The sequence below is a fragment of the Rhinolophus ferrumequinum genome, chromosome 17 (genome assembly GCF_004115265.2).
Source record: "Rhinolophus ferrumequinum isolate MPI-CBG mRhiFer1 chromosome 17, mRhiFer1_v1.p, whole genome shotgun sequence".
Lineage (NCBI taxonomy): Eukaryota > Metazoa > Chordata > Mammalia > Chiroptera > Rhinolophidae > Rhinolophus > Rhinolophus ferrumequinum.
This window is the reverse complement of record NC_046300.1, coordinates 6,016,286-6,026,864: the sequence shown is the minus strand read 5'-3', so window position 1 is coordinate 6,026,864 and position 10,579 is coordinate 6,016,286. Positions and strand designations below refer to the sequence as shown.

General features: G+C 55.3%; 1 protein-coding gene across 1 annotated transcript; it reads right to left on the bottom strand.

Annotated features, from left to right (window-relative positions):
- Positions 1 to 220: 220 nt before the first annotated feature.
- CISH (cytokine inducible SH2 containing protein) lies at positions 221 to 5,576 on the bottom strand. The gene is made up of 3 exons (XM_033131442.1): positions 5,270 to 5,576; positions 2,054 to 2,274; positions 221 to 1,821 (listed from the first exon to the last, which is right to left on the bottom strand). Exons 1-3 carry the CDS (start codon positions 5,287 to 5,289, stop codon positions 1,289 to 1,291), a joined length of 774 nt encoding a protein of 257 aa, XP_032987333.1. The 5' UTR covers positions 5,290 to 5,576; the 3' UTR covers positions 221 to 1,288.
- Positions 5,577 to 10,579: the final 5,003 nt, after the last annotated feature.

Here is a 10,579-nt window from a genome sequence, read left to right as displayed (position 1 = left end):
CACCTCCTGCCTCCCATCTTCCAAGGGGAACAAAGGGGGATGAGAGGATAAAAGCTGTTCCCTGTCCCCTCTACTCTTCAGTGGGTGCCCTGGCAGGGCCTGGTCAGCCACATCAGGTCCCTGGGCCTCAGCTGCCCCAGATGTAAAGCGATGATAAAATGATAATGAGATCAAAGGGGACAAACTGTGTACAGAACTCAAAAGAGGACCCACTCAGGGCTCCACAAATGAAAGGTACAATTTTATTGTCATTACAAGAAAATCGGTGGAAGAAATAAAACTACCAAACTGATTTTTTTGGTTATAATAATTATTTTATAAAATCTTATCAGATATGTATTTCTTTCCCTGTCTCATGGCAGGAACCTCCGTGGGCAGGAAGCAGACCCAGCAGAGTGGAGCGGCAGCCCTTGAATTGGCATGCCCTTCCCGACCTGGCACATGTACTCATGCAGGATTGTGCCCTAGCGAGACCAGCTCTGCGCAGACAGGGCTCTGCCCTGCCATGGGATGAGTGCCAGGCTTTGCTGGGTGCCCACACTGTGGCTCCATTTTCTTGTCTATTCAATCACCCTTTCCAGACAGGGCTGGGGGCAGAAGAGGGTGGACACATTCACAGGTTGGGGGTGTCAGCTCCAGGACATCCATGACTGCCTTGGGTCCAGCAACCCGTCTCAGGATGGGGCTCTCCACAGGGAAGAACTAGAGAAGCTGGGTCAGAGGTGGGGTCTCCGCAGCACGCAGGGCTCAGGGCAGAGAGGTGGGGTTGGCTCGCCCTGAGACCAACCAAGGGAATAAATAAATAAATACTGTATAACTGCGCAGTGCCCAGGCTGGCCTGCTTCCCCACCAAGACACTGTCACTGTCAACCTCAAGTCCTCTGGCCGCCATCCTCCCTGAGAAGGGCGGCTGGCAGGAGGAGGCCGGCCCCACCCCGGTAATGGAGAAGCCAGGGCCGGCAAAGTCTGCACAGTTCAGGAGGCCACAGCAGGCGAGTGGGGGCCTGGGCCCAGCCCACAGGGTGAGAGGAGGGCCTGCCTGTCTCCCTCTCTTCTGACACATGGCTCACCACAATGGAGCCACATAGTAGCTGCGGGTGCGACCTCCTAGTTGTGTGACACTTGCCCCTACCCTTCGTGCCCAGCTTTGGTCTTGCTGACTCTTCCTGGTCCAGGTAACGTGAGAGCAGGATGACTGGAGGAGAAACAGTGAGAGCCCAAGTCCAGCTGGGGCCATTGTCCCCTCCAGGGGATGGCTGGGTGAGGCAGGGAAGGAGGCCTGGCTGGGTCAGAGCTGGAAGGGGTACTGTCGGAGGTAGTCGGCCATGCGCCGGGGCAGTGGCAGACAGTCCACGTCGGCTACCAGACGGTTGATAACCAGGCGGCAGAGGTGCTGTAGGCTGCGGGCACTGTTCCTGCGCACAAAGGGCTGCACCAGTCTTAGGTGCACAGCAGTGGCCGCAGGGGCGGGCAGCGCTGGGTCTCTAGGCGCCTCTTCCTTAGGGCTAGAGAGGGCCGGGGTGGGGACAGGGTCAGGGCTGTCGTTCCGGGAGTCAGCAGCACAGGAGGCCACGTAGTGCTGCACGAGACTGACCACGTCTGGGAAGGCCAGGATGCGCGGCCGGGACAGGCAGCTGGAGTCCAGGCGGAAGCTGGAGTCGGCATACTCAATGCGCACGTTGGTGGGACCTCGGGTGGTTTTGACTGACAGTGTGAACAGGTAGCTGGGGTGAGTGCTGTCCCGTACGAGGAACGTACCCTCTGGCATCTTCTGCAGGTGTTGGCGGGCCTCGCTGGCCGTAATGGAACCCCAGTACCAGCCTAAGCAAGTGGAGATGGGGGCAAGAGAGGGTCACAGTGGAAATTAGCTGGGGGGTACCAACCCAGGGCTCTGCCTCCCCCTTAATGCTTCCCTGGGGAGGACTGTACCTCCCTAACTCCCTCATCAGACTCTCCTGGGCAGGGCCTTGACTCTCAAATCAGATTTAACAGGCAGGACTGAGCTTCTCCCTTCAGACTTCCCAGGACAACGCCTGCCCCCCCTCAGACTCACCAGATTCCCTAAGGTAGGAGAAGGCCTTGCCTATACACAGCAGATCCTCCTCTGGGTCCAGCACTTTGGGCTCACTCTCTGGCTGGGCCGGGGTCTCCTCTGTCACCTCCTCCAGGAAGGCCCCGGCAGGTAAAGGCTGCATAGCTGGCTCAGGCAGCTCCAGGGGCTGGGCCCACAGGGGCCGCTGCCCGATCTGCTCCACAGGCAGCAAAGGACAAGGTCTAGAAGGGAGTGGATTGGCAGTGAGTGGAGGCCCTGTGTTCTCCCCATTTCTAGAGATCCCCTACGCCCCAGACTGGCTACGTGACCTCTGGCCAGTCTTTCTTACTGTGAGCCTCAGCTTCCCCTCTGCCCACCCATGGGCGTAATGAGTCCAGTACCCCAGCTCCCCCTTGTCTTCACAAAAGTCCCCTTGGCAGCTTCCCCCACATGTGGGTTCTCTTTTGAAAGAGACTTCTCCACCCTCCTGCATTCATTAAACATTAAGTAATCTCTATTTTGCACCAACCAAAACCACAGATCATTCCCCATAGGCATTTCTAGCTCACAGTGGCCAGTTGGTGTCCCCACCACACGGAAAGGATCCAGTGCACAGAAACCTCATATTGGTGCCCTCCTGGTTGAGGTGGGCTGATTAAATGGCATTGGTCCTGGCTGAGCCATGGCATGGGCCTGCGTGGGGTCCTCCAGAGAGACCCGAGATTATGGTGGGAGGCCTGAGACCATGTGCTACCTCCCCATGGACAGCAGTATCTACTGGAGGGAACTAGGTCCATACGGGGCAGGGCTTAAACAGGTCAGCCTCCCATCCTGCTCTCTGCACCTGCCAGCTGAGGGTCTCAGGGGGACAGTGGCCTCTAAAGGCATTGGCAAGTCCCACCTCCCATAAATATGAGCTCCTGCCAAAGGGCAGGGAACTCATCTCACATTTCAGATCTCACTGTGGCAGGCCAGCCCCACTAGGCTCTATGATCTTACGCAAACCTTCTCTTCACTAGGGCTGTCTCCTCACTCCCAGTGAGGGGTCCTACCAGCCCAGATAATGAGGGCTTTGGCATATGCTCAGTTGGCTAGAGTTGGGGTGCTGAACTGACCTCAATGTGAGCAGTAGCTTCTCTCTAGGGGATGCCCACCCAGCATGATGGTCCTGGGCTTCCTGGAGTGAAGGGCATGGCCCTGGTTTCCAAGGAAGGGACAACTGGTCATCCTCACAAAATACATCTGGTTCTGGTCCCCTGCTGGGCCTCAGGGCACCAAGGTAAAGAAATCATTGGCCCAACCCTCAAGGAGAACTTATACCCAGTCATAAAAGCAAAGGGTGTCATGGGAAAGTCAGGGTCTCCCAGCTCCTGAACCAAGTCTGCCAGGCCAAAGGAAGGCATAGGAGGGAAGGCACTCCAGGCAGAGATGACAGCCTGGGTACAGTGCCTGGTATTGCTCACGAGGCAAGAAGAGGTGGGCACAGGAGCTGGCAGCAGGAGCCGGAGCCGACAGTAAAGCTTAGGGGTGACCCATAGAAAACTTTAACAAATCAGGGCCAATGACCACTCATGAATTGAAGGGGCCACAAGACCTTGGCACACCGCTGCCTGCCTACTACTCTTCCACACCCACTGTGGCTGCACTGTGGGGGCTCTGGGATCCCACTCAGCTAGCCAGAGGCTGAGTTCCAAGTAATTGGCTGGTGCTCTGCCTGCTGGGCCTCAGAGCTCAGCTCAGGCCTAGGAATCTTCCAGCATGGTAGGCAGCTAGCCAGTCAGGCCGGAGCCTCTGGGGGTGGCCATGTCTAGACAACTTAGTAGGGCACATGTGGGTGTGGACACCTCAAATGCTGATATGGTGTCTGGGTGCATGAATGGCTGTGTTGGTTTCCACAAACTTCTCGTGAGTGACTGTATCTGGGGAGGGGTGTGTCATGGCTGTATCATCCATGGTGGGGGTGGTAGCTGGTGCGGTCCAGGTGTGGGTGTCCTGTACGTGTGTGTGCCTGCTGTGAAATCTAGCCTGTGAGTCCTGCCTGGGGACACATGCCAGTGGGGGCAAACAGCCCTGAGGGGAGAACCCTCAGCAAAACTGACAGCCCAAACCTGCAGCGGGGAACCCCTGTGCCTACCCTAGGAGGGCACCAGCTAGTCTACGGCTGTGTGTGTGTAGGTCTTAAAATTGTGCTCACTGACACAATACTGGCCCTGAGGTTCAGCTAGAGCAAAGTGAAAGAGAGTGTAGAACCCAAGAATTGGAGGTGTCTGAGGATGAAGGCAGTGGAGGGGTGGTGAGGTGTTCAGGAGTCCCAGAATTTAGAGAGGAGGAAGGCAGATGCTGGAGACAATTGGGAAAAGTATAGGGTCGTCTTCCTGGCACCTCCAAGTCTCCAGTCTAGAAAGAGGACCGCTCAGAGCAAGGGCAAGGGGCACTTCAGCCTCGCCCTACCTTCCTCACTTGGTACCACCCCGTTCTGATAACAGCAGTCCTTGGGCCACCCAGCTCTCCCTGGGGCTTTCTGAGCTCCTGTTAGATCAGTCTGGAAGGTGTTAGATCCCTTGGTTGAAGGGGAGGCTGGGGCTCTGGGCAGAAGGAATGTGCCAAGAAGTCTCAGCTGAGGCCAAGCCTTTGTTTTATGAGCACCCCTCCGCCCCCACACCCTGCAAGTCTGGGAAACTTGGAGAAGAGAGGCAGGATCCCAGACTGGGTGAGGCAATTGTTGGGGTGCCCCAGGCAGGACCAGACTCTGTAAAGAGCTGCTGGCCCACAGTTGCCAGCCTGAGAAGAGGCAAGGATCTCAGGCTGGTTCTCAAGGAGAGCCTAATTGCTAGCCCAGGGTAGGAGAGGGGATGATGGAAGAGAAGCAGGGGCTGGCTCAAGGTCACCAGTAGACCTAGCACCGGCTGACTAGAGTAGAGCGCTCTTTCCCAGACCGGGGTCTGAGCAGGTGAGCCACGTTTTGGAGGACGCGCTGCCTTTGGCGTCTACCTGCTCCAGCCAGAACCCAGGCTTAGCTCACCTTCTGTTCCTCCCGTGGCCAGCCGACCCCCAGTTCTCCTACCCACAGTGAGAGTAGAGGTGGTGACGGTGTTGTCACCATTCCCTGTTGTCACTCCCGATGTCCTTCCGCACTCGGTCATCTCCAACCCGTCAAACCCTCTCAATACCCGGTGGCTAGCACGAGGCCCGTGTTCCGGGCGTGGAGGCTGGGCTGGGGTGGACAGCCGCGCTTACCCCTGAACGCAGAGGACCATGTCCCGGCAGCGGCAGCGGCAGCTCGGGAGCTGGGGCTCGGCCGGACGGCGGCGGCTGAAGGGAGCCAGTGCAGGACAGGCAACCGGCTCGCACCGACGGCGGTCAGGAACTGAGAGGCGGCGGCGCCAGCCGGCCGGGAGGGCGCGTGGGGCGGGACAGAAGGGCGAGGCGGGGCGAGCCGCCTAATCTTTTGTCCTTTGTGTCCCAGCCCTTCCCGGAAGCGACGACTTCCTAGAACCGCCGGCTGTGCAACCAGACCGCGGAGAGGCGCGGGCGGGGGAGTCCGCTCCGGCTTCTGGGACCGTGGGCCTCTAAAGGAAACATCTTTGACAGATTTCCAAGAACTTTCCAGGAAAATGGGGCGGGGTCCCGCACGCTGACCAATCGCAGCGCATGAGGCGGAGTCGAGTGGCCTGGATGGGCCAATTGCAGGGCAGGGACCCGAGGCTGACGTGATCCAGCGTGGTTGAGCGTGACCTAAAGAAGAGTAGGGAAAGACCCGGTTTGGAGAAGGCCAGGGCGGGGCCGGGGCTCTACACCCTCTAGTCCATACTTTCTTTGGGCACTCCACTTCGTCGGGGACAGGCCCGCTTATCTCTTTGTAGAACCTATGGCAGCGCGGGGGCGGGGTCACGGGCCTCCAAAGCGGTCTGTCTTGTATGCAAGCGTCCCCTGTGGACCGCACTTGGATCCCTGGACTGTGTGGGGTGGTGGGGACATGAGTGTAATGAAGTGGGGTTTGGAGAGGGATATGGGGGGAGGGTAGGGGTGCACAGGGAGGCCCCAGATTCGAACAGGTACACGGAGTCAAGCCTGTGGCCACCACACCCGAAACGATCGAGGCGAGAACGTTTTCTCTGAAAGAGTTGGGAGAAAAGGCACACATCCCAACCTTTGCACCAGGCAGGGCCATCCAGTCTCGGCTCACGCTGGCCTCTGCCTCCGCGCCAATCAGGGAAGAAGTGACCACCGATTTGGGGAGGCCGGCAGGAACTGTCAGTTCCCAGACAACCCCACAGGACATTTCAGTTGTGTCTCTGGATTGGTGGGCCTCCCAAAAATGCAGGAGTGAGACCTGGATCTTCAGACGTCCGGAGTTAAACTGAGATAGAGTGATAAAGGTAGAGGGATGGGGCAGTGACATCTGCTTCCATACACATGGAGCACTTGAAACGTTTGAGTCTCAACAGCTGGTATTGCCCCCATTATGCAGACCAGAAGACTGAGGCCCAGGGAACAAAATGCCTTGCTAGGAAATAGCAGAACTCGAGTTTGATCCCAACTCTGAATCATAAGCTCACACTCCTACCCGAGACCCTCTCCACCTTTTCCCAGTTCACTGGACACACCAAGGAGCATATTGAAAGAACACAGGGGCTGTGCACACCTCCTCCAAGCCCTTGGGCCAGAAGGAGGGGAAGAGAATTGGAGAAGGGGCAGGGTTCACTCCTCCCCCAGTGCCCAGTGTGTACCCTTAGGTTCCTCGGAAAGAAGGTGAGTGCAGGTTCCCTGGCAGGGGTGACAGACTCCTGGCTGTGTTTAGATGCCTGAATGATAGTATCCAGGCTTTCCCAAGGACAGACAGGGCCGAGTTTACTCTGCCTGGGAGGGGGCAGGAAACAGAGGGAATCCAAAAGCAAAACCCCGTAAAACCGGAAAAAATAATTGGTTAAGATGAGAAATGACTTCAGGAGACCCACTTCTCTGTAAATTTCCTGAAAGGAAGTTGAGTTTCTGTGTAGCCCTGCAAGCTCCTCATGATTAGGCCAGAAGCTGGTTTCTTGGGAGGGGGGCAAGTATGGAGACCTCATTACCCATTTGTTGGCTGGAGCAGCTGGAGAGCCCAGCATGGGTCCCTGGGTAAGGTGCTGTCTCTCCAATAGGAACTGTCTACTGTCCCATTACTATAAAGACAAAAGGGCTTCACAGCTGCCAAGCAGCAGAGCTAAGATTTGCTAGGACTTGAGGGTCTCTCTGGGGCCAAATCCCAAGCTCTTTACCCCAAGACTATCCCTTCCCCTCTAACTGTAACTACCTTACTGAACGCTTACTATGTGCCAGGAGCTCTCAGCGATTTCCAGCCCCATTTCATTGTCTAACTAACTACATATTATCCCCTCTTTACTGATGAGGAAACTGAGGCACAGAGAAGTTACAATGTACCCGAGATCTCACAATAGGCAGGTGGTGAGCTGGGGCCTGATGCCCAGGGCTCTGAACTCTCCCCGACTTCCTCTCTAGGTGCCTGTGACGTGCTAACTCCTCGGCATCCCTCAGGATCCAGCTGAAAGTTTCTCAGTGAAGCTTCCCTGTCAGAACACCAGGGGTGTCCCCTGAAACTATCTCCTACAGAAGTCAGTGATTGTGTAGTTCTGTATGTAAACTAAAGGGCCCCACGGATTTTTGCCTTTCAAGCACCCTTGGTGAATTTGACAGCGCTATGCACCTCAGCTAGTGCTGAGAACAGTGGTATGCCCCTGTTTTGCCCAAGGTGCCCATCTACCCCAGGTGTTGTGGGTCCCTCTGGCCATCTCATGATCACCTCTCCTGCCCTCACGTCCCCAGCACCCACTGACGGCTGGTCCCACACTGCCACCCAGTGGCAATTCCTCTCCTGGTTTTATTTGCTAAATCCACAGATTCTCCCAGGGTAACCCCTCCCCTGCACAGCAGGGATGGGCCTTGCTGCGGGATCTGCACCTCCCCACCCAGAACAGTCACAAAATGGGTCACAATGATACACACAGCAGTGCCTTCCTCAAAGTCTAGCTCATTTGGTCTCTATATTCTCACCATGTGCAGCCTCTCCTCTCTCATAAGGACAGTCCACACATGTATGTACGTGTGTGTGTGTGTGTGGGGGGGGTATTCAGCTTCCCCAGGGACTTGCTAGACCTCCTGGTCACTGTAATCTATTCCAAAGGCCTCAGCCCCAACCCCTTGGACATACAGCCATCACGAGGACTGTGTGGCAGAGACTGCCACCATGTACCCACCCCTGCCCCAGCCTGGCCATCCCAAATCCTGAATCCTCCCATCAATGTGCACTTGGACGTGGCAGATGGCTGCTGGAACATGAGTAGTGAGGGGAAACCAGGCATTCTGACTCTCCTGGATTAAGTGAACAGTTGTGAAACATCTGTCTATGCTGAAACCATGTGGGGAATGTGTGTGCTTGAGTAAGCACTGCCATTGGTTATAGAGACCGCAAGGGGAAAGGCATTGCCATCGATGACTTTTTACATTTCTGTATAGTTCAAATTTATTATAAGAAGAAATTTTACTTATGCAATTAAAATTTTTAATAAAAGTCACCAGTTTAAAACATACAATTATAAAATTTTTAGAACAATTGTAACCTAACTCCATTTTGAGAAAGTAAGTTATCCAAGAGAATGCACAGAGATGCCCTTGGCTGGGACCAGGAGCCTCGCCCTCTGCTTATAAGTGGGACTCTGCTTGCTCAGCCACAAGTTCGCGTGGCCCAAACCAATTGCCTCCAGAGGGAGGATCCTTCTCCAGCTTCCAAGCATCGGAAGCTTCTGGATCTCAGGGCTTTCTCCAAAGCTCTGAGATGTTGAATGAGATTTTCAGTTGGGACTTAGGGACGGAGGTCCTGGGTCCAGCTAGGCAAAATGTGTGTGAGTGTGTGTGTTGTGTGCTTGTGCCTGTCGGTGTATCTCTGTGCATGTGTACACATGGGTAAATGTGTGTGCATATGTGAACTCTGTGAGAATGTTTGTACATGTGGATGTGGGAGGGGTACAGGGAGGCACACAAAAGGAGGGTATAGTTTGAGGGTGAGAGCTGGGCCCTGGATGTTCTTTGGAGTTGGGATGGGGGCTCTGCTATGACAGTTACTAACTCAGGCAGGTCGTTTGACCTCTTAGGGTTTCTCTGTCTTGTGTGTCTGTCATGTAGGCTTCATGGGATGGATACACCCTTCCCTTTTCCAGTCCCAGTGAGGTCATGGGGTGGCCAGGTAGAGCACCAGGTCAGCATCTGACATGAGTGAAGGGTTCAGTAGATCAGTTGAGGCTATCATCAGGGCCTCGTGTTTCACTGAACCCTGATAATTTGATGGTCGCCTTAGGGAAACAGGGTAGAGTCCCTCACACCCTCATCCAATTCAATGCCTACACACAGAGGGTACCTGCTCTCCAGGAGCTGCTGCTCTGAAGAGCCTAGACTTGCAGCCCAAGGGTCGAAGTGCGTATGTATGTTGGGGCATGGGGATCATTTGTCCCTAATCCCTAAGCCAGGAGAAGAACGGCCACCTATGGGTGGGATGGAGGCGCCGGTGCTTGCAGTCCTGTAAGTGGCCTGTAGATGGCAGCAGAGGCACGCGCAGTGATCCTGCCCCGAGTCGCACCTTCCTAGTCCGACTGCGCCACGGAGTTCAGGACCCTCAGCCTCCGGGTTGGGGGTGGGGTGGTGGGGACGTGCAGGAGGGGTGCAGATTTGTCCAATGAGACAGCAACACCCCTGCGACACTAGACAAACTGTCTCCTTTCAGGGGACCTGCTTTTCCTCATTTGTGAAATATTAATAAGTTGTTTAACAGCTTGTGATGGGAAAACTGGCTCAAAATAAGTAAGGTAGTCTAAGAATCAGCTCAGAATAGACCTACATGTGGAAGGGAAAAACCACAAAGCCAATAGAGAATATCTGTCACTGGGATGGGAGGAGACGATTTTAAACACAACCAAACTATAAAGTGAAAATTGATGGACCTGACCAAATGGGAATTTAGGATTTTTGGTCTAAGGATACTGTATCCCACGGGAAAAAATAAGCCAAGGAGGTGAGCAGGAGATGCACAGAGCGCAGAAACGCCAATGCTGGAGAGACGCTCCGAACCACCAGGGACTAGAGAGATGCGAATCACAACGAAATGACATTTCATTATGAAATGTTGGCAAAAATTAAGACTTTAGGTACGCTGGCGGTTGGTCACCACTAAGAAAGTCGCAAGCTTTACAATCCTTACTGGAGGGCCACCTGCAGAGAAAACACCCGATTCAAGTGGCTACCTGAGGCTCCTAGAGAAACAAGACTTCCTGAGCTGTCACTTTATAGGTCGCTAGTAAAATCTGGGGCTCGCACGGCACACACGGGGCCCCGCTGTGTTCGCACGACGGTCTCCCTGCACCGCCGCGGGAGCCTTAAAGGTTGAGGGCCCCCTGTGGAAGCCACGCCCCTATTTACGTCTGTCCGGGCTCTGGGGCGGGGGCTGCGTAGGGCTCCGGCCCCGCCCCGTCCTGCCTGGGAGCGCCTGGCCCTTTAAGC

Bases quoted from the DNA above. Each gene is read 5' to 3' on its own strand.
- CISH (XM_033131442.1), bottom strand. From the start codon at position 5,289: ATGGTCCTCTGCGTTCAGGG. The intron at 2,275-5,269 runs GTAAGCGCGGCT...ACTCCCTTCTAG, and splicing joins ATGGTCCTCTGCGTTCAGGG to ACCTTGTCCTTTGCTGCCTG. The intron at 1,822-2,053 runs GTGAGTCTGAGG...CCACTTGCTTAG, and splicing joins CTCCTACCTTAGGGAATCTG to GCTGGTACTGGGGTTCCATT.